This window comes from Rattus rattus, chromosome 4, assembly GCF_011064425.1.
Source record: "Rattus rattus isolate New Zealand chromosome 4, Rrattus_CSIRO_v1, whole genome shotgun sequence".
Classification (NCBI taxonomy): domain Eukaryota; kingdom Metazoa; phylum Chordata; class Mammalia; order Rodentia; family Muridae; genus Rattus; species Rattus rattus.
Window position 1 is genome coordinate 52,145,941 of NC_046157.1, and position 26,970 is coordinate 52,172,910.

At 49.2% G+C, this 26,970-nt stretch overlaps 1 protein-coding gene across 1 annotated transcript in view; it reads left to right on the top strand.

The window, feature by feature from the left end:
* The first annotated feature begins 9,179 nt into the window (after positions 1 to 9,179).
* Positions 9,180 to 26,970, top strand: part of Rcan1 (regulator of calcineurin 1) — a 76,962-nt gene continuing 59,171 nt past the window's right edge. The window contains exon 1 of the mRNA XM_032900405.1: positions 9,180 to 9,592. Within this exon, the coding sequence (XP_032756296.1) occupies positions 9,350 to 9,592 (243 nt within the window). The 5' untranslated portion in view covers positions 9,180 to 9,349. The remainder of the gene's footprint in view (positions 9,593 to 26,970) is intronic.

Consider the following 26,970-nt stretch of genomic DNA (forward strand, 5'->3'; position numbering starts at 1 on the left):
ATGAACCAACTCTATCAAAGCAAGCAAGGTGGACAGTAAAGGCTGTCATGCCCCTGCTCCAGGTATAGACAACAGTCAGCCATGGTTACTGGGGCTGAGCGCAGAGAGTAGTTTAAAATATATAAGCAAATGTCACCTGCCCACTCACAGTCAAGGAGACACCAAATGGTGTGTGAGAAAGTAACCACTTTTCTGCCAGAATTTGTGTTAGGGAAGAACATTCTGAGATCAGGAAGTTGGAAAGGTTTCTGTCATTAAGTGACTTTGTTGCCCCAATCCAAGATGAATCTGTAAAAGTTCTCCTATCTCACACTTTAAAACTTGACGTCACTTTTCTGTCAGATGTCTTCAAGAGGCTTTGTGGGTTGCGCTCCTGTGCAAGGCTCATAAAAGTTAAGTAATTCTACTTGATTTTCAAGAGTAACTCACTGACAAATTAAGGCACATGGAAATGCATTGACTACATAAAATAGGAGTAATATTCCTATGTAGATGGTATGGAAATATAAATACTGTAAAAGATTAAGCATGGGGACAAGGGTGGCATGCCATGATCTCTCAAAGGTCAAATGTGTGTTAACAATGATTTCTGTTCACAAGCAATCACAAAGGAACACCCGAGTTTTGAGAAGGAAAAAATGTTTTCTTATTTTATTTTATTCTGGGAGTGGACTCTATGAAGTTCTGCCTGTGACTCAACATTCCTCCCGAGCGTGAGAAATAATGGTGCGCCGCAGCACACCCAGATAAACTGTCTTAGACTCTCTGAGAGTGTCTAGTTTCATTCCTGTTGCTGGAATAAAATACCTCAGCCAAAGACAAGTGGAGGGAGGACGTATGTGTTTGAATCACAAGTCCCGCTGGAGTCTGTCACTGCAGAGAAGTCACAGCATGAACCCGGGTCAGCTAATTACATCCACCGTGAGGAGAAGGGAGAAGGGACGCAGACTCACCCACTGCCCAGCTTGCTGCTTCTACTTTAGAAACTCACAGATCCTTACCGTCCACATTCTGGCTGCAGCTTCCCACGTCAATTAGTGTGAAGACTCACCCTTACGGACACGCCCACAGGCCCGCTTAAGCCGGACAGGCCCTCACTGTGACCCTCTTTCCAGGTGACTCTCCACTGTGGGAGTTGACAACTACATCACAATAAGTAAGGCCCATTATTCTATTAACTCTTTTAAGGAATTTACTGAGACCCTGTGTGTGTCTAGAGCATTCTAGGCTATGTAGATCATAATTTGGGTCAACGTTGTATCTTTATGCTAGAGGATAAACAATGTATCGTCATTGTAGCTTTCATGCTAGAGAACAGGGGACATGGCAGAAATATTTAACTCTGTGGTCCTTTTCTTCCTTAGGCTCTCAGTACTATTCTAATGTGTGCTTTATAGCAGGTGCTAATCTTACCAAGAGAGCGGAAGAGGTCATTCATAATACATGTGTTTAAAAGTTCGCATTTCTAGTGTATACCACATAAGAATGTTACTATATGTCGTCAACCTGTTTCCATATTCAAGCACAATGTGTGAATGTATCTTCATAGACCATATTATATATAGTACACAGTAGGTTCTTTAGGTGATAGCCGAGTTGTGATATGTTGTAAATATATATTGGCTAATTCCTGTTAATGTATTTGGGTCTAGCATAGTTATGCATATAATTAACTACCAAGTGTGTATTTTCTAGTACACACAACTTAAGCCACATTCGTATATGGAAACTCACTTTCTGTTCACTGTCTCGGGTTCCTAGAAGACGAACTCCTTCACATTCCCCCTCACTTTAAACACTCAGAACCCCTATTCCCTATTCCCACTTCCTGTTTCGCTGAGATTAAAGCAAACACAAGAAACTTCCCCAAGCCCAGAACTCTGCCTGGCCGTCACTCTCTAGTCCTTGTGCTGGGCACACTACAGGGTGCACACTCCCGTCTCTCTATGCAGGCTAGTCCAGCACACAAAGTAGCCTCCAACGATATAAGCAAGACAGGATGGCAAATCTGAACTCTCAACCTGGTGGGATTTTAAATCGCCATGGGGACAGACCTGTGAGAGGTTGAATAGATTAGGTTGTAGATGGAAAGACTAGCCCAAAATGTAAGCGCCATTCCAGGTTACAGAAAAAAGAGAAGGGGTGAGCGCCAGCAGCATCCCACCCCTGTGTGTGTGTTTCCTGTGTCTAAGTCTAAGATGTAAATTGTCCCCTGTAGGCTCATGTGTTTGAAAAGTTGGTCCCCCACGTGGTGGTACTGTTTGAAAGATTATAGAATCTTCAAGACATGGAGTCTAATCAAAGGACTGGCCTGGTGGCAGGGTGTGGCCTGAGCTTCATAGCCTGGCCTGCTTCTGGTTTCCTCTTTGCTTCCCAGTCAGCTGTCAGGAAGCAGCTGCCTGACAGCTCTGCAGCCCTTGCCTCAACACACTGCACACCTCAAACTGCAAATGAGGAGAAAAGCAAACAGTTAGTGACCGTCTCCAAACTAGTTTACAGCTGTTTGCCCCGGGTTAATTATGTGACTGAGATCATCAAAACTACCTGGGCTCTTAAGAAATGAATTGTAAGAATGAACCTTGTGGGGGTTTGAATAGAACACCATAGACTCACGAGTTTGAATTCTTGGCCATAGGGAGTAGCACGGTTAGGAGGTGTGGCCTTGTTGAAGTGGGTGTGGCTTTGGAGGAAGCGCGTCACTAGAGCAACAGTCTCTGAGGTCATATATGTTCAAATTTGCCCAGCGGGGCACACAGTCTCCTTCTGCTGCCTGCAGAGTAAGACGCAGAACTCTTAGGTCCTTCTCCAGCACCATGTCTGCCTGCCCGGTGTCATGCTTCCCACCATGACCATAGTGAACTAACCCTCTGAAACTGTACCCAGCACCAGTGAAATGTTTTACTTTATAAGAGTTGCCATGGTCATGGTGTCTCCTCACATCAGTAAAACCCTAACTAAGCCAAACCTTAAAGAAAAAAATAAACACACACACACACACACACACACACACACACACACTACACACACACATACACACACACACACACACACACACGGAATGATATCTATATGCAGGTGAGGGCGGGCACAAGATAAGGCAAGGCCTGTGATTGGACGGTGAAAAAGAAAGGGGGGTTGAGAATTTTAGAGATGGACAGAGAATACAGAGAAGGGAGATGGAAGATGGAGGGAAAGAAGGACGACCCAGATCCGTGTGGCTTTAAATAGCCACAGGTGGCTATGAATATCTTATAAGCGATGGATTATTACAGGACAATTTGTCTTATGTGGGTGGGCAGTTTATATCAGCATCAATGGCTCTGAGTTTATTGTGTAGACATTTTGTGGTGTGAGAATTTACTGATATGAATCTGACTGATAAATTACAAGCCTCTAGAGTTTTGATTTTGCTGGGTTATAGGGGTTTGTGACAGTTAACTGGGAGATGAGTGGTCATTGCATGGGATGGGCCTGGCAGAGACCCAGCCATGGGAACTTTTTGAGTTGGGTAGAGACATTTTGAGAGCTCTGGGCCAGAGAGTCTGCCAAGTCTGGCTGAGATGAGAACACCCCACTGGTGCCATGTGGCCTGCCGGTGCCCAGCATAGCGTGGAATAGAAATTCCTTTTTTGTTGTTTCTCACTGTATAATAAAATATGCGGTAAAATAAAGCAAGAGGCTGGGGACTTAGCTCAGTGCCTAAAGTGCTTGAGTTGTCAGAATGCTCACCAGATAACGGTTCCCGGAATCCACCCGAGGGTTGGATGGGCATGGTAGCTATCTCAGGCTTGGAGAGGCAGCAGATCTTCAGAGAAGGGCTGGCTCTGGAGACCAGTCATATCTACAAGCTCTGGGCCTAATTGAGAGACCGTGTTTCAATGTATATGTAGCTGAAAGACTGAGGAGGAGTCAGAAGGTCAATCTTGGGCCTCCACACATATGCATAGCCATGTGTACACATGTGTATCCATACAAGCATGTAGCTGCTCACATGCAACTTTCATACACACACACATTGCACACATTGCATGCATATGTGCATGCATGAAAATGGGAGACAAAATGAATAAATAAATAAACAAAGCAAAACACAAACAAAAAAATCGCCTGATATTTTGGCTCATTTGTGTGTAGTAAACTAGAAAACTCTGAGTTGGTTAAAGAGTCTGATCGTTTGGGCAATCTTTGGAACACTCAAGAAGCCAGCAAGGTACCTTCTACTCTGGGTAAAATTGGAAAATGTTTGTAATTTCTCATGCTGTGCAGGAACGTCATTGGTTCGTTTGGTAAATGTTCAGCAAATACCTACTGCACACGGCCCCTCAGTCTCCAGAACAGACTAGGAAGCAACTGAAGGCGTGGCAGGAGGAACCGCCTCGTTTGCCAGGAGCAGGATGGAGTATCCCTTGTGCGTGCTTCTGCATAACTGGGGAAAGGGGTGGTGGGAGAGGCAGGTGCTAGGAGCAAACATAGCCAACCATAGTGTGCTAAGCCTCCTTTCCTATTATACTAGGTGTCTTAGTAAGGGCTTTTACTGCTGTGAACAGTTGACCAAGGCAACTCTCATAAGGACAACATTTAAATGGGGCTGGCTTACAGGTTCCGAGGTTCAGTCCAGTGTCATCAAGGCGGGAGCATGCTAGCATCCAGGCAGGCATGGTGCAGGAGGAGCTGAGAGTTCTACATCTTCATCTGAAGGCTGCTAGTGGAAGACTGACTTCCCACAGCTAGGATGAGGATCTTAAAGCTCATGCCCACAGTAACACACTTCCTCCAACAAGGCCACACCTACTTCAACAAGGCCACACCCACTCTAACAAGGCCACACCTACTCCAACAAGACCACACCCACTCCAACAAGGCCACACCTTCTAATGGTGCCACTCCCCAAGCCAAGCATTTTCAAACCATCATCACACTAGGTAACTGTCATAGCCAACATAAGGCAGCGTAAAGGGAGACATGAGTGACAGGAAGGGGGAAATACCACTTAAAACACCCCTACCCCATGTGAAAACAGTGAGTAATTCTTCACCTCTTCCTTTCCCATCTGGATCAAATCACCTGCAAGCACCAGGTCTGGTGCCAGTAAGAAAGGAAATCTCTCTCGTCTGACTTGAGGATGATCTGAGGGTCTGTGGCGGCGGCGAATAAAAAGGTTACAGTCATCAAACTGGAAAGGGTACCTGGAGAAGCCTTCGTGCCTTATGGTGGCGTGCTCTCTGAGAAGGTGGTCTCCAAGATCAGTTGATTTCCCTTCAGAAATGGCCGGTTATATTTATTCCGGGGATGTGTCCCTCTTCGTTACTGCCTGCGCTGTTGACAGCTCTGCTGTCTATTTTTACCTCTATGGGAGCGGCTATTGATTGCTGATACAGATAGTGTCGCTGAAAGCATACGGAGCGGCTTAATGAAGCTTCAATTTAAAAGGCACGGTGAAGGTTCAGTGACTAGAAAACGCTGTAATCTAAGTGCAAAGAGACGTGGGACATTTTACTGTTAAACACGTTGCCTGGGGGGGCGGGGCAAGAGGGACGGCTACCCAGGTATGAAAGGCGCGGTGCTCGCCTTGTTCGTTCACACCATTTTGACCTGGCTTTTAAGAGGCTCTGTCTTAGGTTCATGCTGCCAACGCTGGTTCAGGCGTGTCAGAGTGTGCCTTGTAAGAGCAGCCTGAGTGGATGGAGGCTGAACTCTCTCCTGAGATCATTATCCCTCCTCCCTGCTTTTATTAACCCTCTGCTCTCCGGCTCCCCACTCCCCCCCCTTTCTTTTTCTCTGCCTTATTTTCCTCCTTCTCTGCTCTTCGTCCATGCCTCTTTAGACCCTTCCCATTTTCTCTTTGCTGCAGAACCAAAGGGCAAAGAAAGCATTAGAAAGGCTGGGTTCTGCTTGCCTCCTATTTGCTTGAGGGGAAGCCCTTCAATGGGTGCACAGTGCCTCTGTTGTAAGTAACAATAGGAGGAGCCCCTATGTTTGAGGATGTTTGCTGGCTTACAGATGCATGCACGGAATATTACATTAAAAGAAAAAATAGCTGTTTGGGACCAAAGAAATGGCTGCTTTGAGGTAAGATTACTACTGGCTGGTTTTTCGGAGGACCCAAGTTCTGTTTGCAGCAGCTACACCAGGAACCTCCCAATATCTGTCGCTCCAGCTTCAGGGGATCCCACATCTTTTTTCTGTCCTTCGTGTGACCATAGCACAGAGGAGAGAGAGAGGGAGAGGGAGAGAGACAGAGGCAGAGAGACAGAGACAGACAGAAAGACACAGAGAGACAGAGAAAGGGAGAGACACACAGAGAGAAAGAGACAGAGAGACAGAGAGAGACAGAGAGGGAGAGAGACACACAGAGAGACACAGAAAGAGAGAGACAGTGAGAGAGAGGAGAGAGAAAGAGAGAGAGAACTGGACTTGGCTGATGATCAGATCTCATTTTGCTTGACTGCCCGGGGAGGACAGGGCAGGAATGCTCCTCATCCACACCTTAGTAGTGACCTGTAGGTAGGGTAGGGAGCACTCTAAAACTAACTACAGGTCACTTTGTCTTTGCCACTGGCCTGAGGTTGTACTCAATTCTCCTGCCTCAAAGCTGCCACAGAGAGACAGCTGTGATGGTCCGCTTGACCACATCTTGGGTTTCTGTGTCCATGGTATGCTCTCTCCCCTCACCATCTTTGCCCATTGAGCCCACTCTGTGAGACACAAATGGCTTGGAATGAACCAGCCACAAAACAACGCCGCGTCCTGAAGATAAATACAACAGACCCACCCAGCAACTGTTTGACTGGGTGTTGTTTTTCCAAAACCGGGGCCTCGTTCCCTTCGTTATCCTTTTCAGAATGTCTGGCTGGGGTTTGCAGACGATGTTGTCCCCTTTGCTGAACTTCATTCTAATCCCGTGTGGCCTTTCTCGTGTTCTATTTTAAAAATGCTGGCTGTGTGGAGACAACTGCTCGCTGTAACATTTACCCTTTAGAGCACAACCAAGCGATCTTTCCAATACACAAGGATCCCGGCAGATATCACCTCGATCGGTTTTAGTTGTGACTCATTCTCAGTCACTCCCTATTCCCCACCCATCAGTCCCTGCAGCCACTGATTAATCCGCCTCTGTGGATTTGCTTAATCTGACGTTTTATATATGCCATGGTGTGAGTGGCTTCTTTCATTAGCATGTTTCCAAGGTCCACAATGGAGGTGACAATCTCAATACTTCTTTCCTTTGTGTGTGGATCCTTCTCACTACTAATGCCCTCCTGGTGCATCCATTCACAGGCCATTCCAGTTCCTGACACGAGTGACAGCATCGTGAACACCGATGCCAGGAGCTGTCATCTACAGGTCCGTGTGGCTGCATGTTTTTTTCCCCCCCTTTGGATTATACCTAGAAGAAGAATGTCTGGGTCACATGGTAACTCTAGATTTTCTTTTCCAGGAGACAGGTCTGTTTCTCTCTATCTTCACGCCCTCAGGGCTTTGTGAACAATCTCTTTGATTCACAAGGGTATCATCACGACCACAGGCAGGGCCTTACACATAGCGTACTTGGAATAAATCTCAGCTCTAGTTAGGTGTGCATTTTATGAGAACAGCTCCACTTCCTGATTATATGATGTGCCCACTTTAGGAGAAAATACAGACCTAACTCAACATGCCCGGAAGAACCTAACTGCAGGAGCAGAGGTACCATTTACTGGGCACGTACTGAATCCTTCCCCCTACGACCTCATTTAAGTAGAAATGAGGGCTCTGCATTACTCTAAAGGTAACTCACAGAAAGGTGAAGCTCACACAGAGGTTCTCACTCTGAGGAGTTGTCCGGGTAGAGTGCTTGAGGACCTGTTTCCCCATGATGAATCCCCCCAAATCTAGGCCTTGCCTCATCTCCTACTGCAATGGTTGTCAAGGTTGCTAAGGCTGCCATCCCTAAATACAGTTCCTCATATTGTGGGAACTCCCAAACAGAAAACTATTTTGTTGTTGCTACATTGTAACCATGGTTTTGCTACTGTTATGAATTGTAGTCTAAATATCTGATACTCAGGACCTGAGTATATGCAATCCCTGTGAAAGGGTTGTTGGACCTCCAAAGGAGTCAAGACCCACTGGTTGAGAACCACTGTCCTACAGTACACAAGGTTTGAAAGAGAAGTGTCTCCTATGGACTCTGGCATTTGAACATTGGTCCCCAGTTGGTGGTAGTTTAAGGAGGTTTAGGAAGTTTGGTTTTACTGGAGGAAGTGAACTGGGAGTGGGATTGATAGTAAGCAGGGTCGCCCTGTTTGTAGTTCGCTGTCCTTGCTTCTTGGTTGTGGTTGAGATTAGATCTCTCAGCATCTGGCTCCAGCTGCTGTGCCTATTATTGCCCACTACAATGGACTCTTATCCCTCTGGGACCCTATATCGAACTTCAATAAGCTCTTTTATAAATTGCCTTGGTCAGGGCATTTTATCACAGTAACAGAAAAGTAATTGATACACGTGGATTTTTTTTTTTTTTTGAGATACTAAAGCAGAAAGGGAAGTTTTTAGAGGAAAGAGAAGCAGCCAGCAGGATTGGAGAAAGGGCACGAGGGAGGGCAACGGGAGACAGGGGCGAGCAAAATACAGTGTACACACAAATAGATGATATATGTATTAAGATAATTATTGAAATCCGCTAATTTTTGTCCCCAAAATGCTTCTAATTACCTAAAAATTGGACAGTGACATAATGACTAATACGCTGAACTATAAACATAAGGTTACATCATAGTGTTATTCAAATCTTATTTGTGATTCCGTGGTAATATGCTCTAAGTATCTAAGCACTGATAATGCCTACCAAAAAGAGCCTCTAACTAGATTTAGTCCTCCAAAGTTGGCTGCGTGTTTCCAAACGTCGCCGCGTGGGAACCGCAGAAGCGCTGCCTCCCGGGTTATCGTCCCGCAGGCTAACACCCGGCTAGTGTCCTTCAACAGGCACCGCCAGCTGTCAGAAAAGCAGAACTGGCCAGAGGCCTCTGCCCCTAACAAATATGGCCGCCTGGGGCTTCAGGCTTAGGGCGGCAGAGTGGGTCTCACGTGATAAAAATCCTGTCGTATTATTGGTCTGCTCTATAGGAAGGGCGGGACTTAATAGCCCGAGTAGGCCGACCTTAAAGGGAACGCTCTTGGGCTGTGAGCGAGCTACGACTCGAGGCGGACCGGCACAGGCTGGCCGCCCCTCCCGTGCGGGGCGGAGGCGGACGGGGCGGGCGCTGGAAGGCGGCGTCCGGGCGCCGCGGTGACCCCGAGAGGGTGAAGCGGGAGCCGGTGGCCACGGTGCCGATCCCAGCCGAGCGGAGCGAGGGAGCGCGCGCCGGGCATGGAGGACGGCGTGGTGGGGCCACGGCTCGGAGAGGTGGCGGAGGCGGTGGAGGCGCGGGCACCCCGCAGGGTGACTCTGAGGCCCTTCGCACCCTTCTCCGGGGCTACCGAAGGGGACGGGGGCGGCGGCGACTGGAGCTTCATCGACTGCGAGATGGAGGAGGTGGATCTGCAGGACCTGCCGAGCGCCACCATTGCCTGTCACCTGGACCCGCGCGTGTTCGTGGACGGCCTGTGCCGGGTGAGGACCGGGCTGCGGTCGGGCCGGAGGGCGGACACTTGTTGCGGGGCGCGGCCGGGGCGGGGACGGGCCGCAGCCCTGCTCCCGGGGTCTCTGGCTCTGGAGGCGGGCTTCCTTTTGCACCGCCTACATAGTCCAGATCGTGTTCTACCGGATCACTCAAGATTTGAAATCAATTCCTCCTTCCAGTGCCATGGTTGGTTACTCATACCTTCCCAGGGTGTCAAATCTGTGTGGATTGGGTCGAGGAAGGAACAACTCCCAATATACTGAGTGTCCCTGATGGTGGCAGTCTCCCTTTAAGGAACTAAATATTCTAAAGGCTTAGGAAAGGCTTTCTCCCAAACCATTCAACCAAAACTGGCCAATCAACCGCAAGATAATGAGCAACCAGGATCCTTACCCAAACACTGGCTTTTCTTCCAATAGTGCAGATTGAGAGTACAGAGCGTGGTCTATTTATGAACAGTGAGTCACGTCTGTTTCCTCCTTCCTCCCAGTGAATGAGGTGCACCCCTCCTCTGTGTAGTAAATACAGGGCAGGGGCTAAACCCCCAGGGCCAAGGAACAACTACCCCGGCCACTTCAGGAGAAAATTCATCCAGCACTTGCCCTAAAGGCCAAAATGCAATTTTATTCTCTGGTGTATCCTCAGATCCCAGAACAACCTCACAACAGAATCTTAGTAAATGTCGAAGTGGCTAAGTGGGCAGAGCCTTAGACAAAGCTGTTCCGGGATACCAGGCACCCGGGCAAGTGCAGTCTCACTATGAACTCATCTTGCTTCAGGCAAAAAGAGAGAGCATGAGATCCCTCAAAGAGGTTTGAAGTGCCGGCCAGAGCTTAGCCTGCAGAGAGAGAAGAGAAAGCCCCTGAGCTGCGACAATTGTTGCTCTACACAGGATGTCCTGGAGTGTGCATGGCCATTGTAAATCCTCTCTGAAAGTAAATGACCATATAAATTATACATAGCCAAGACACAGCGGTGTCTCTCTTGGCAGCGACCTTCAGCTGCACTCCATTGACATGTGGACTCAGTGCCTAGGGCTGAAAGCTTTGCTGACATGTTTGATTGAGGGAAACCAGAAAGGTAAATATCAGATGTAGCAGAAGGCGACGACGGTGCTCTAGGGAGGAGGCAGGCTCAGGGAGTAGAGGTCTGAGAGGGAAGGGAGTTGGCTGCTGTGCATCCAATGAGCAGCCACGCTCTCTGCTCTCTGGAGGGTAAGGTGGTGATTGCTAATGATCGGCGCTGGTTTCCAGAGCTGCTTTCAGACTCAGAAGAGGAAGGGGTGAGCTTGCTTGTCGCTTTCGTAGAGCTTGAATGCTGGAGGGTGTGGACAGACCTTAGGGAAGAAGCACGTGAAGGAGGTATTCTTAAGCACAGCCGCGCCAGTGACGTTCCTCTGATACTAAAATCCACACATGGTGAAAGTTTCCTATGTAAAACCGCAGGCACGGGGTTGGGGATTTAGCTCAGTGGGGTTGGGGATTTAGCTCAGTGGTAGGCGCTTGCCTAGCAAAGCGCAAGGCCCTGTTCAGTCCCCAGCTCTGAAAAAAAAAAAAAAACAAACCTGCAGGCGCTTGCTTATAGCATGTACATAATATGGCATGTGCATAATATAGCATGTGCATAATATAGTGTGTGCATAATATAGCATAACCTCCCACGTGCTTTAAGTCACCTCTAGGCCACGTATGATACCTGGTAGGTTGTGAACATGATTAAATAGTTGTTATACTGGTTTCTTTTTTAATGTCAAGAAGGGAAGGTATGTGCCTGTTGTCTGACTATGCGGTTTTTCTTTATGAAAAAAATAAAGATTCTAGTTTGCCTGAACGTGTGCATGTGCAGCCTGAGGGTGCTGAGGGCTGTCAGAAGAGAGAGGTGCAGCACGGGATGTGAAAGAGAATCAGGTAGTAGCCACAGGTGGCAAGCCGCGTGGCAGTCAGTCCTTACACGGGCTTGCACACTGTTGGCTCAGGATGTTTGACCCTAGAACTGCCTAACTGGGCTGGCCTCCAGAGGTCTCCAGTCCCTGTGAGCAGCAGCCAGAAGCTGGAGCTAGTAGAGGAGGCAGTGTGACTGGAACCCCTGGGAGGAGCTGCCTGGCAACTACATGGATCTGAAGACGGGAAGTTGAGGTGCTAAAGCTCACAGGAAGGAGCCGGCCTTTCCTGATCCAAGGGAGCCCAAGCCAGATCCACGGGCAGGTTGGGCCTTCCAGGGTCTGTAGAAAGTTACTCAATGAGGAGTCAGTTCACCCATGAACTAGGGTGGGCCTTGCACAGGCTGACTGGCTTTAGGGAGTTTTGGGTCTAGAATCCAAAGGAACAGCAGCGCTGATGTGGATGCCAGGGTGAGCTAGGTGATGACCAGAAGGAGTTTGTGTGAGTGTGGAAGGGCCGGGTCCTGGGCTGCAGAGGTCTGAAGAGCATCCAAGGAAGGGTCCCCAGAGGGTTGCACTCAGATGTTTCTCTACCTCAGAGTAGGGTGGGAAGCATCAGGTGAGGAAGGAAGGTGGGTGGGCAGGGGAGGAAGCAGGGAGGCAGATGATCGAGCTTGTCAGCTTTCTGGGAAGGAGAGTCCTTAGGGCAGAGGTGTGGTATTAAAGGAGGCAGACACAGACCTCCAGAGGCTCCTCCCCTTTCTCTCCACCTTGAGGGCTGGGGCGTCAGTATGGGTGAAGTGTGTGCACTGACGGATTCTCAGTTCATGGGTCCTGGAGGTTTATAGGTCTCAGTCCCCAGAGCTAATGGCTCTGTACAGGAAGAAAACCTAACAAAACTAGCATCGTGGTAGCTCACTGTCTTCCGCCTGATTGTTTCTCAGTGAGCTAGAACCATCCCTCTGAGGGAGAAAGTGTGGCTCTGGAGGTTCAGCCTACCACCTGCATGGGGGTCCCTTTAGATGGTAGATAGAAAATGTGTCTGCTTCAGGTTGACCGTGTCTACCCTGGAATGGGTGGGTTACGGCTGCAAAACTGTGGGAACCTTAGAGCTGCTGTCCCCTTTCTAACCACACTGAAGGGCCACCTGGGGGTGCTGACCTGCAGAAGATGACTCCCCTGATCCTATAACCTTAATCTTAAGCAAAAAGAAGAAATGGACCTGAATCTACTCAGTTGTCTGAGAATTCCAGAACCTGTTATAACTACTAACAATCTGATATGTGAGATTTGCTTTTAGTAAAACATGTTAATTAAGTGTCTATATAAAAACCTATCATTAATGTAAAATAATCTTACTAGAGAAGTTTATACTGTTACAAGTTAGAGGAAACCTTTATTAAAATAAGGTTATTTTCTCTGTGGGTAAATGTTTGCCTGGTACACTAGCCGACCCTTGTATGAACAGTTCTACTTAGAAAGCAAAGCCGTGCCTTGAACCTGTGGTTACCGGTGCTTTGGGCTGTCGCCGCTGGTTAGGTGGTTCCCTTTGCTCAGCCTTCACCTAGGTAACCAGCAGTTTCGGAGTCCCGTTTGGCTTCTAGGGGGCAGAACTCCCGACAGTAGGGGAAACACACACTCGCGCTGGTGGTCTCAAAGACGGATGCATATTTGATGGGTACATCTTCCGGCTTCACCCAAAGGCCATGTCAGAATCTGCTGTCAGGAAATCATATGTAGTCCATGCATGTCTACTGAACACACACTTCTTTTAAAAAGTGACTATGATTCGTGATAGCCTTTTCTATAATTTTAATAACTTGTACTCTGATCTGCAAAAGAGGATCTTAAGCAAGAATTCTAACTTCTCTACGTACGTGCCCCTCCCCGCAGAGGGAGATCCTGACGGTACCTGCAACCTTGGAGTCCATTTTTAAAACCTGTGTGTGTGTGTGTGTGTGTGTGTGTGTGTGAGAGAGAGAGAGAGAGAGAGAGAGAGAGAGAGAGAGAGAGAGAGAGAGAATATGAGAATATGCCTGTGACATCAGGGAACCTTTTGGGAACCTGTTCTCTCCTCCCTCCATGTATTTAAGGCAGAATCTCTCACTTTTCCAAGGCTCTGTAGACTTCCAGCCATTGGCCGGAAATTCTCCGTGTGCTACCCCGTAGAAGCTGTTGGATTCGATGTGAGCCAGTGCATCTGGGTTCTGGGGCTCAAAGTCGAGCATCTGGCTTGCATGCAACAAGCATTTACCTACCGAGCCACTTTATCACCCCTCCCCAACCCCCAGAATCCGAGGGGAGGGTGTGAGAATTTCCCCCGTCCTCCGCCACTCCAAACTAATGCCGTTCTCAGGCGTGGGAACTGGGAATGGCCTGTGGATGGTTCTCTTAGTGAAGACTGAGAAGCAGTGCCTCCTGCTCAGCTAGAAGGGGTTGGGGTCTTAGCTCCTGCTTGTAATGTCAGTGCAAAGGAGCTGAAGCAGGAGGATTGTCTTCTGCTTGGTACCTGGGCTTCACAGTGAGTTGTGGTCCAGCCTGAGTGAAACCCCGTGGGGGTAAAGATAGCGGGAGAAAGAAAGAGGCAATTGGGGGTTTAAAGAGAACTCTGAGTAACTGATCCCACATCTATGTAGATAACCAGCCCGCTGGCGCCTTGATTTCGTCTAGTCTGTAATGGAGGTCAGGTTCTGGACCTAAGGTTCCTTTGTGACTGTGAAGCCTTATTGCTATCAGCGGGAGGGCCTGTGTGTTTAGAAAGTGGTGTTTAATTTAGGAAGCCCCAGTTTACTGTAAGGATGGGCCACCTTCCTCTCTTTTACCCTTATATTCGTCCCCATGGGCAGACCATGGACTTGTACACAAGTCTACATTCAATGATAAGTTGATGGTTGAAATGTTTTGGGGCTCTGGAGTGACAGCTAATGTCCACTCCAAGATTGAACATCCCTGGCCACGTTTCTGCCTGTTTCCATCCAAGTCAGTCCGTGTAACATGCTGGGAAAGTCAGTTCGTGTAGCAAGCTGGGATTATGGCTTCCTGGCTGGAGAGGAAGACTAGGGAGTCTAGGTGGTTTCCGGCCCTTCTCATCTCACAGTTCAGCCTATTGTGAGGCAAAGCCGTGTTCTCAGACTTGCTCAATCTTGGGTAAAGTTTCTCCTGCTGTGGTTTTGCCTCAGGTGTGGTGGGTCAGCTTATTTGGAACGATGTATTAATCTGTAAAAACCCACATTGAATAGGGGCGGTTTGGTGTAGAATTTACCCACTCTTCTCCTTGATTTTAGAATTTCTGATCCTTTATAAAGTGAGATGCTTTTTATAACCACACTTTGTTTTCCTTTTTTAATTTTTTAGTCTTCCACTTCCCAACAAGTCAGTCTACCACAGATCTTATCACAGCACTCTTCATAGCCGACGCTACAACTACAGACTCTTCAAGCCTCAGGACAGTTACATAAGGTGACAGAAAACTAGGCTTCGAGATAGAGCAGAGAGGGAAGGCTGTTGTCTCCTGTGTTTATAGCTCAGGCTGCCCTTCTTTTAAAAACTGTGACCAGAAAACACAATCTACTGAGTACAGTCAGTAAGGGGCTGGTTTGCTTAGCTTAGCTCTGTAAATGCTTTGCTCCTGTGCAGTGGTGTGTGTGTGTGTGTGTGTGCATATGTGTGTGTGTTGAGTAGACCCCTGGGTTATTTATACGTTGTACACAGTCATTAGAATCCATTTTCAGAGCTGCGAGGAGTTCTAGCCCTTTGAAATCCAGTTCTGTTTGTGCGAGGCAATTTTCCCTTTGTAAATACTAGTGACTATCAGAACCTGCAGATGTGGAGGTAATGAGAAGGAAGCCGTGTTCTGGAAGCAGACCGTGTTCTGGAAGCCGTAGCCACTTTCCCCATAGCAGTAGGTGGTCGAAATGCTTCCTGCGGATCTGTGTTAGTCAGGGTTCTGCAAGGGGCAGAACTGTCCCGAGACCAGATGTCTTGGCAGCCCCAATCTGGTGCTGGAGTCATAGGGAGAGCCTAGAGAGATGCCGAGTGGTTTTTAGTCCACATTGGAATCCCCAAGAAGCAGATTCTAACACCAGTAAAACAATGGGTCAGGATAGGTGAGGAGCCTGTCCCTGAGAGTGAGGGCAAGACGGCAGGAAGCACAAGCTTCCTTCTCCCATGTCCTTTTAAGAGGGCTAGCACCAGAAGGTACAGCCTAGATCTAGGATGGGCCTCCCACCTCAAATGATCCAACCAAGAGATTCCCTCATAGGCACGCCCAGATGCTGGGTTTTTAATTAGTTCCAGATGTAGTGATGCTGACACCAAGAACATCCCTCATTGTATCTCTTGGGGAAACCAAATACTTCAAGATGTGGGACCAGGAGACCGTCAGAGCTGGGAGCATCAGGGTGTAAAGGCATCAACCACTTCCTGTTGTCTAAGTAAGTCTGTGGAAACCCTGCGATGATCTGTCCACATGGAGGCAGGGTAGCCTAGCGGTTAAGAGCATAGGATTTACTCCTGTCTCTCACATTCATCCACCTGTGTCTTACTTAGTTTTCCTGCCTGTGAAATGGGGATACTAAAAGCAGCTGTGGAAGAAGAAGAAAAAAAAAGAATGGGTGGGTGGCTTGGATCTAGCAAAAAGACATTGTGAGTTACTGTATCAGTTTTCACGTGCTGTGTAACAAGGTTACCTAACACTTTTGAACTAACAGGGTTCGGTTGTAGGATCCAGGAGTGGCTGAGCTTGGCACAACGCTCCAGTCGCCAGTCATCTGTGGTCTCACAAGACTGGCACAGGGCATTGCCTCTGACAGTTACTGGGAACAGTCCTTTGATGGCTGAAGACCGGAGGTGTCTTTTGTTCCTTGCCTCTTGGGCCTCGCCACAGGGCGGCTCACAGCATGGCCGCTGGCTTCCTTCAGAGCAGGAGAGAGAGCACAAATGGATAGAACCCATCATTCCTCCCTAACTGAGCCTTCTCCCAGTGAGAGCCATCTGGTGCTCTTCTTCTAGGAGTGGGGTACAAAGGCAGGTTTGATTTAGAATTACCCTCTATTTCTCTAATCTTAGAATTTCTGACCCTTAAAGGTGCTATCATACGGACACCATAATACAAGGGACTAGTGTTGGGAGACGGGTCACCAGGACCAGAGACAGGCCACTGAGCAGCACCACAGGGGAGACCTTTGTCATTTTGTTTATCTACTTTTGGACAGACCCCAGGAAGAACACAGTGGCCTTGAACTTGAAGTAGCTGAGAACTACTTAAATTCCTGGTTCTCTTGCCGCCAGAGCCCAGGTGCCGGGGTTTCAGGCGCCAGCACCACGCTTGTTGGGTTGCTGTGGTGTTGCTGTGGTGTTGTTTTCTCCTTATAAACCATCAGACTTCTGCAATGTTTAGACATGTTTACTAAAGCAGGCTTGGGCTAGAGCTTGCTGTGGAGAGCTCCTCCTTGTTCAGCACAGTGACCCGAGTTCAAGTCCTGGCACAGAAACAGACGGGCTTAGTAGGGTTTTCCTCACCTTTTCTTTTGAATTCAGCACCATAAAGAACGCACTCTCAGCCTCCATGGCTTACATAAACCGCCTAGCGGATGGGCTCTGGCTACATCAGGCGCTGTTATGCAATTTCTGGGGGCGAGAGCCTGTCAGTAGCCACAGGACCCTGAACATGGCTGATCCCTGAGGGTGAGCGGGCTCAGGACTGGTTAACTTGGAGGGAGAAACCGAGCCCTCTCTGGCTTGGGAAGGAAGGCCTAGTCCTTTTCCCTTCCTTGCTAATTTACAGGCAAGGTATGAAATTTCCACAGCAATCATAATTAACCAAGTGGAGAGAGGTATTTGAGGTTGGCCTGAATTTGGAATTAGAAGACAAAAATGTTATTTAATTCAGAGAGCTAATTTTGGAGTTTTTTCCACTCAAGATTACAGTAGCATTCTGTACTTTTTCGTGGCATCTGTCTGCTTGTCTTGTCTTCCCAAATAGTACAGCATCAGGTCAGCGTCACAGCTCAGCGGCTCCGCGTCTGGGATCAGGGTGAAGGTTCTCTCCGTGACCTGCAGATGGCACCTTCTTACTCTGTCCACAGAGGGTCTCACCTGGGTGTATGGGGACAGGGACCAGAGGCCTCTTATAAGGACATGTAAAGACATGTTGGCTCCTGGATGAATTGCTTTCTTAGAGGCCTTTTCTCCCAGCCCAGCCACGCTGGTGTTAGGTCTTCCGTGTGTGTATTTAGTAGAAGGGGCTAGGGCAGAAACATTTTGAGCCTCATTCCCAACTTTCACATTCCTGGTTAATCTTTGTAACAGGTGTGTTGTCACCATGTCGATTGTATCATACATGTCTCCCTTCCTAAGAACATCGTGAAAGGAGCACCGTTGTTATTGTCCCCACAGCTCAGCCGGTTCAGGGTCTCAAATCCCAGGTCACCCAGCTGGAATCATTGGTCCCCACCTCCATCCAGCCTTCACTGAGTCTGAAGTTCTTAGTGCTCACCCTGATCCAGTGGGATGGCGTCTTATTGAAATCCCAAGGAGTTCCATGAAGGATGAGGTGTAAGGCGGACTGACAAGTTACAACTCTCGTGCCCTTTGGCGGTGTCTTTGAACGGTTGTTGTTGGGCAATCCTGGTGGGTCGGGCACAGTGGCAGCCTTGATGCTAGCCGCCAAGCTCACTGTACCTCGTCACAGGAGTCAGGAAGATCTGGGTCAGCACTCCACCCACCCACGCATCCACGGTGCTAATCAACACGTGTTTACGGGGTACCACTCACGTGCTGCATTACATAGTTCAAGACCAGCCATGGAGCTCAGACAAATCCTGCTCGTCCTCAGGTGCCTAAAAGACCAACCATAATCTCTGTGGAAAGTCTAGGAAAGTCAGTAAGGCAGCCCACTGCCCCCACAGTTAACGTCTGTCCTTTCAAATCCCAAGCCACGGGAAAGACATAAGAGATTAGTTTTGGATATTGTTCATGCTATGTAAATGATGAACTGTGTTGGTCAGGTTACTCTGCTTGTCCAAACTTGGTCGACTTCCTGTCAATTGAGCAGGTTAGGTGCAGCGTCTGAGGCCATGCCTAACTACAGGGGCAGTGTACCGTTCTCCCTGTGGGTGCTGTAGCCCACTGCACCCCCCTCTGCTCCCCACACCCACAGGTCCAATCGGACTTTCCCCAGGCAGATTTTGCTCAAGATGAGAGGTCTCTGGTATAGTCTAGCTGTCCCCTCTCCAGGTCCTCCAGCCTTCCATCCATTCCTCCGCAGCGGCTTACACCATTAGTTCCTGGCAAAAGGAGGGTGACTCTCAGACACTTAAACTTTATGCCTTTAATTGATTTTGGAAATCCACTTAAAATTAATCTCACGATCTTGCACCAGTGAGAATTTAAATGACCCCAGCACTGCTCATTAAATGGTCCATCTGAAGATTTGCCAGAATACTAGAGTGACATTTGTTTCAAGTCTGACAGCCAAGTGTTCTCCAGACGTCAGTCAGGTTTAGTTTACTGAGAAGACGGCTGGCTGCTGACTGGCTGTCTGATTCATGCTTATTTCCCAGGGCCATTAGTTCTCTTTTCTTCTCTTCCTCTTCTTTCCACCTCTCCACCTCCTCCTCCTCCTCCTCTTTTTCTTTCTCTTTCTTTCTTCCTCCCTTTCTCTCTTTTTTTTTTTTTTAGATAAAGTCTCACTGTGTTAGCCAGCGTGGCCTCTGGCTTCAGCCTCCAGCGTGGCTCAGACTACAGGTGCACGCCACTGCTCTGGGCTAGGGATGGTTTCCGTTACACATCTTACCACCCTTAAGTTTTGATGGTAAATTATAAAATCAGTAACTCCAAAACTAAGCTAAGTACTTCAGTTTGGTACCGTTACTTACGCCAGCTCTGTTGAGTATTACCCTTTCCAGTCTTTCTAGAACATTTCAAGGGTGATGCTGTTATTGGCTCATTTTTTAGACAAAGGTGACTTCTCTTTATAGAATTAATAAGCATCATCGAATCTTCTAGTTTTAGAGGTTTGATTCTGGGGTTCTCAAAGCCCATGTGAAGAAGTGACCTGGGAACCTTGCCTTGCGTTTCTCTGGTGAGTAGCTGAGACCGGTGGGCGATGGTATGGACTCAGAGTGTGGGCAGATGTGGGCAGAGCTGGGGCTGAGCACAGGCCTCCTATCCCAGTCTGCATAACTGAGCTCAGACCGAGGACACTGGGAGGCAGAGCAGATCTGCACCAGTGCTGTCCATTGATGACCACCAGGGGGAAGTCACTTCCCCTGTGTTCTCCTGGATCCACTGGTTGACTGAAGACTGTCTAGGCTTGCCTTTCTCTAAAGGAAGAGAGGAGCAGTCATGCCCAGAGTCGCAAAGACGAGTTTGCCATTTCAGCTTCAAAGGGGAGAGAGCACCCCATCTGCTAGCAGGAGCCTGGCAAGTAGGAAGCAGTTCCTGCTGCCCTTCGCAGCCCGGACCGGTCTGGCTACTGGTCGGTCTCCAGGGTGGGAGAGCAGAGTCTGCCTGAAGGGGAGCCCTCCTAACAGAGTGACCCTCCCGCCCAGCTGTGCCCTGCCACTATGTGCGTGTGTGTGTGTGTGTGTGTGTGTGTGTGTGTGTGTGTGTGTGTGTGTGTGTGTGTGTGCAGTAGGTCACTTGTCTGACATGGGCAGTGTCCTGGGTTCCATGCCGGCATCATGACCCACAATAAAAGAGCAGAGAAATTCTCCCTCGTGAAAACATACGCTGTTTCAGAAACACTAGGCCTTCTGAGCAGTACACTGGAGCACTTTAAATTTTTTATGATTACTTTCAAAAGGGAGAGCTGTGTCCTCCGATAAGTGTGCTTAGACTTGCTCACTCTCATTGCCCTAGAACAATTTCCAGAATCTTCACTGCCCAGATCACACTGTGACATCATCCGGGGCTGGGGCTGAGGCCCTGGGAGGCACAGGTTGGTTTTAGCTTCCTTCATGCTTCCTGAACTACGAGTCTCTGGTAGGCAGGGTCAGCGTCTTTAAGACCCGGCAGCTCCTAAAAACTGAGGAGACTCCATCCCCTGCCGAGGGTTGGAGAGTGGCTCAGGGCCCGTTTGCTCAGGTGTGTGGCCGCTTTCTAGACTAGGTGAGTCTGGGGTGGGGCTTTCAGAGCAGGCGCCGAACAAGGTGGACTCCGGTGACAGAGGGCTGTGCGTCGGGCAGGGCCTCAGGCACAGGACAGACAGTGGGGCTGAGGACAGGGAACATCCTGTGCCTCGGAAGGAGCTGCAGCTGCTCAGGGGCGGCTCCTGGGAGTCCAAGCAGTGCCCTCATCGCACCTTAGCCGAAATGCTTGAGACCAGAGATGGCCGAGGCTGGGTTGGGAGCTCTTGTGACTGGGATACTTGTGTAGGCATTACTAGTTGAACAGCCGTAAAAACCCAATGACAGCAGTTTGGATTCTGAGGTTGAGGAAGGTCTACCTGCCTCTGGTGAGAGAGCTACTGGGACGGTGCATGGGTTGGGAGTGCTCACTGGGAGGCTGTGGGAATGAGAAGAACTCTCATGGTGGCATTTGTGATGGCATCGAAGATGGAGGCCACTTAAACACCGACCAGTCTCCATTTGGGCTCTCAGGGCAATGCCAGAGCTGTGTCCTCCCGGTTCCATGTGGCTCCATCGTTGGTCAGTGTTGAGTGTTTGTCTCCTCATTTTCTGGTCACTTGTTGCCTTTTCCTCCGAAGCGTCTCCCACGCAGGGGCTTCTTGCTGCATAGAATTGACCTGGCTGGCTCTCGGGAGAGCAGGAATAGGGTAAAGATGCGCACACCCACACACGCTGGAACCCACCCTTCCTTATGCATGAGCACTTCTGCAGCCAGAGTTGTACACCTCAAGGGCCACAGTGTGTACAGACTGTGAGCTCTGAGTGTGAAGCTGAGCTCTGAGACGGCCAGGCTGACCTCTGGCTCTGGCTCACCAGCCGCTGGCTATGTCACCTGTGGGGAGTCATTTACCTGCTCTGTGACAGTCGCCACGCAGGATTCCTGAGGATGGAAGGAGCCAGGAGGGAGCACAGAGAGTCATGCCAGATGCACAGCAGATGTGTAGCAGATTTTATTATAATTAGTATCAAAATGCAAACACAATGGGGCCCGATGTTTCAGGCCGTGTGTGTGTGTGTGTGTGTGTGTGTGTGTGTGTGTGTGTGTGTGTGTATTGTGGATCAGTGGGAGTAAAACTATCATAAAAATGAAAAATATCACTCATTTCCCCTTAGCTAAGGTCTTACTATGTAGTCCTGGCTAGCCTAGAACTTGCTACTTAGACCAGGCTGGCCTTGAACTCACAGAGGTCTGCCTGCTTCTGCCTCCTGAAAGCTGGGATTAAAAACTATCCACAGGGGGTTGGGGATTTAGCTCAGTGGTAGAGCGCTTGCCTAGCAAGCTCAAGGCCCTGGGTTTGGTCCCCCAGCTCCGGAAAAAGAAAAAAAGAAAAAAAAAAAAAACTATCCACAGTATTACAAGTATTGCATTTTGAAGCCTGTTAAATGGTAATCCTTATTTTCCCGAGCCTACCTGCAGTTTTAGGGTGTGTGTGTGACTTCCACATTTCCAGACACCTAGAACACTGTAAATCTCTTGTCACTTGTAAACACCTGGAACAAAGTGCAGTTAGGGGACTTTGTTAAAAGGCTGTTTAATCTGAAATGTGCTTCGCCCCAGTTACTTAGGAACCGAGGAGTGTTTTTAAAAATCGGGTGCTGAGAACACAGCGGCCATAGAGACGCCATGAGCAGTAAGTACTGTAGATATAATTAAAAATAAATGCTAATGCTTTGCGGAAGGTTTCCCTTCCCTCCCTCTTTGCCCCTTTCTTCCTCCAAGTCCCTTTCTTCCTTCACTTCTCTGTCAGAACAGTATCTCTGCTATTCCTCCACCTCCCCTGCCAGCCTCTAGCCCCTTGATGGAAAATGGCTGGGTGTCCTTTGCCTTGGCTGGTCCTTGGAGGGCCAGAGCAGCTGTGGCACTTATCTCTGCGTGCCATCGTGGTTTGCATGAGGCTGCTCTAGGAAGGCCACTCTCCCCTATTGGTATGCACCTGCAAAGATGACTGTCCGTAGCCAGCATGCCCGTGGCTTCACAATATTCAAGGCCCCTGCTGCGGTTTTAATTAAACTAGTCAGTCTTAAATGCCCTTCTTACCCCTGCAGCACTGTGCGGCGCTGCAAGGTGACAGGTCACAGAGGTGCCTGCAGGGCTAAAGAGTGGAGGGGGGCCTTTGGCGCAGCGGGATCCATACCCAGTCCTTGGGGGTCCCTGTGATTCATCCATCCATCCTCTGTAGGCCAGAGAGACAGCTGATGTAAGCTGAGTCCGGCAGACAGTTTCTCATCTGCACCGTGCTGGCTGCAGAGGTAAGAGGCAGCACGCAGGCGAGAGCGGGATGTCTGGAACGCCCAGCTCATCTACACTGTGGGCTGTACCAGCCGTAGATTACTCCATTTGTGTAGATTGCTCTGTGAGTCAAAGGGTAATTACTAAAGTAGTCGTAAAACTAAAACTGCAGTGTTTACCAAAACTCTGCTTCATCTTTCCTCAGCGCTTCCTCAGCGGTGGCGTCTGGGCCGCGCCGTGTGCTGTTTTCATAAGTATTTAGGAGTCTGGTGGGTAGGGATAAGTGCAGGTGCCGGGTAGCGTGTGCCGTGTTTACGAGCTGCAGAGTGCTGTGCTAAGACTCTGCTGCCTGCCTTGCGTGGTGCGGTGGGCCTGGGCTCTGCATTTCTTTGGCTGTGTGAGGTTCCCGTGACACAGCCAGCTTAGTGCACTTATGAGCGTCAGCATCGTTGGGGAGATTTCCTTACTACAGTGATGTGCTCGCCATCCTCCCACGGACGTCTCTGTTTATGTGTGTAAATGAGTGTCAGCATCGTTGGGAAGATCTCCTTACTACAGTGATGTGCTCGCCATCCTCCCACGGACGTCTCTGTTTACGTGTGTAAATGCATTTCTGTATTTACGGAGGGAGGGATGGCTGCTCTACAGTCTCTGCCAGTTTCTTCTCTCCACCGTGTCACCATATGGCTGGGTTTACATTGCTCTGGAATCCTGTCCCTTGTCATTTTGGGTCTTTGACAGATGGGAAAGAGCTTGTTTTAAGTAACCTGGGCTTAATCAGGAATAGGCTCGACCATCTGAGCAGGCTCCCTGGCCGCTTGTCATGTTGTCTCTGTGAAACGTTTTCTGTTTTTCTGGTGCAGTTTTGTCCTGTGACTAAGGATTTAAGAGGAAGCTGGCACCCTCGGCCTTTGACTCACTGGTGATGGCAGCCTCACAGAGAGAGCTCCTTCAGTCGTGCGTCCTATGTCACAGACATGCAGGGAGCGTTTTCTTCCAGAGCTTTAGTGTCTGCCTTTCTACTTTGCTATAGGAAGGGGGTTAGCTGTCTGTCCATCTGTCACCTGTGGCTCGTCCCCCATAGTCTTGTATCAGAACCCCTGAAGCCTTGTTACTCTCTCTGTCCACTTCTGCACCAGCTTTGTACTGACTTGTGACTGCACTGGCTTAGCCTTGTGTTAACAGGTCTGACTATCTCCTGTTTCCCTCTTTGTCCTTTGTCCATCCTCCCTTCTCTCACACAAACTTAAGTGCATTACGTAAGAGCGGGGCTAGTGAGGTGCTGCAGCTGGTAAGGGTGATCGCCACCAAGCTGATGACTGAAGCTCCACTCTCACGGCATGTGTGCACACGCAGACACACACACGTGCAAACAATCACACACAGACACACACATGCACACATGCACACACACATGTGCATACAATCACACATATACACACACATGCATACAATCACACACAGACACACACAAGCACACACACATGCACACATGCACATGCATACAGTCACACACAGACACACACGTGCATACAATCACACATAGACGTACATATCACACACGCACACACATGCCATTCGCACACACATATCCACATACACACTAAATAAATGTAATAAAGAAAATTAGAACTTAGTACTTTTTTATTTTTACTTTTTCTTCCCCATGAAGTTTCTTTTTCTGTCTTGACTCTAACTCAGCCCTCATGCCAGCGCCCCCTGCTGTTTCTCACAGCAGAGTGTCCCTGAAGAGCTTCAGACAACCTGTTCTGGCTTTAGTGTGTGTTCAGACTGCAGTATTCCGAAGGCACTGAGGTATCTCGTGGGCAGGACTCCAGTGTAAACACAAGAGCCATCCGCGCTTTGTGTACATTGTCTTACACAGGGCCCCAGGGTAGCTTTCTAGGATATTTTTATTGTATCTGTGTTTCCATGCCAACCCTTCCCTCCAGTGTTGCAGTTTCCTCTTGTGTTATGTCAGTGTTGGGAAGGCTTTGGGTGAGGAGCTGTCAGATTTCTGATTCTGCACCAAGGGTGCTTGGATGACCAGTCTGCAGTGTTCAGATGCATAACCATGTCACGTGCAAATGGTGACTCTGCCATCATCTATAACATATGTGGTGTCTGGTCTCCTGTGCAAACAGTACCACGGCATTAGATGACAGATATAGCAGGCGGACACTCTGCTTTACAGAAGTGCACTAATGCTTGTCCGTGGACTGAGACTGTGGAACATCTTGTGGTAGATGAGCTCTCTGCCATCTCTGGTGAACACTCTCCTGCTTTAGACCTGCTGCAGGCTAAACATACTTCTGGGTTTCTTCTCTGGTGCTTTATAAAGGTCCTAATAAGACACACAGGCCCTTAGAAAGTGCCTTCAGGATTGTTCTAAGAATGTCCTATGAACGACGTGTCCCCACCTGTAGACTCGAGCTACCTAGTGCAACTCTGTGCACCCAGATAGTAATGTTCCGTGCCTGCCATTCAGGGCAATCACCAGAAGCCGGAAGTGGCCACAAGGATTTGAACTGTGGCAGTTGGGATTGGGAAGTGAGGGTTGCAGTTTTATTATTTTAAGTCATTTTAATTCGAACCCCCACACTGCACTGAGCCTTGTAGCTGTGCTTCTGAGAGCTACTGAATCTTTCATTTTCAGACTAGTTCATTTTCATGGCAATGGCGCCTATCACCTGCAGAAGTTGAGATTGGCCCCAAATCACAGCAAATTCAAACCAAACCCAGCCTGGAGATCTAGGCTTCTTACTCTTGGTCATGCGATCCTCCCGTGCCTGCCCCACTTTCTTCCTCTCTCTCCACTTCCTCTCTGTAACCCCAGCCGCAGTGTTTGCACCCCAGTGAACAGCAGGGGCTGCACAGACTTCTTCACTAGGCTGGGTTGGCCCAGGTGTTTGTGCAGGCATTGGATTTTTGGCTAAGGTCACCGCACTCTAGTTCCAATAAGTGGAATCCCCAGTCCCCTGACTGTGGCTCAGATCCTATGTCCCGAGGCCCTGCTCCTGCCCCACTGGCAGTCAGCCTGCTGGGCTCTTCTGTTGTCAATCACATGAGCGCCCTATGGCGGGAGCACCGTGAGCCCATGGTGATAGAATAGAGAAGACAGCCAGGCATGGTGGTGTATGCCTACAGTCTCAGCCCTCTGGGGACCAAGGCGGGAGAACAGGGAGTTCAAGGCCACTCCGGGCCACACAGGACCTGCTGTCAAACTGGGAGGAGGGCTTCTGGGAAGTGGCTGAGACTCCATCAGTGCAGTTTCCTCAGGATGGAGATGCCAGGGCCTCACGCACACGTCCACATGTTGCTTCTCCCTTTCCTCTAGGCTGTGTTAGCCTCTCCTGGGGGATGGGAAAGACCAGGTCAGAGACGGTGTAGTGATGCAGTCGCATGGCCTCCTCTCGGTTCAGTTGCCCCTGACAGTGAGGACCTGCCCACTGTAGGTCAGGGAGCTTATGTCGTAGGTGCAGAAACGTCTCCAAAGGTGCATGTGTCAAAGCTTTGCATAGAGCTTCAACTCTGAGACAGTTTCCCTCCTTAGATGCTCCTTTGTGTCCCTGCCTGGCAGCACACTCTCCAAGCTTTTCCCACTTCTGTGGGTGGAGCAGTCTAGGCTTGCGGAGGGACCGTCACTTGTTTTGGTATTTCACAGCCAAGTAGTGGGAGCGGGTGTGAATCCCGGTCGTTTTATTCCAGGGTCTTACGACCCCTTACCAGCAGCCTGCACTGGTCTGTACTGAGTCTAACCACAGGATCCCTGGAGCCCTATTCCCTAAGGACACTAAAGCCCGGGGAATTGGTCCACAGACAACTGCATCCTTCTTTCTGAAGCACTTGGTTGGTGCCTCTGTCACCGTCCCCTACCCTGTGTCCTGCTCCAGGCTTCCTGTGATGGTCAGTGCCAGCTGTCAACTCGTGGAATCCTGAATCAGCCGGATGGTGGTTCTCTGGGCATGCCTGCGGGTAATGATCTTGGCTATGTTAACAGAGGTGATAAGGCCTGCCCTGTGAGCGGCACCGTCCCCTGGCTGGGACCCTGGACTGTGCAGCAGAGACAGGGAGCAAGCAGCTGTGTTCCTCATTCTCTGCTGCCAGCTTGGGATGTGATGTGACCAG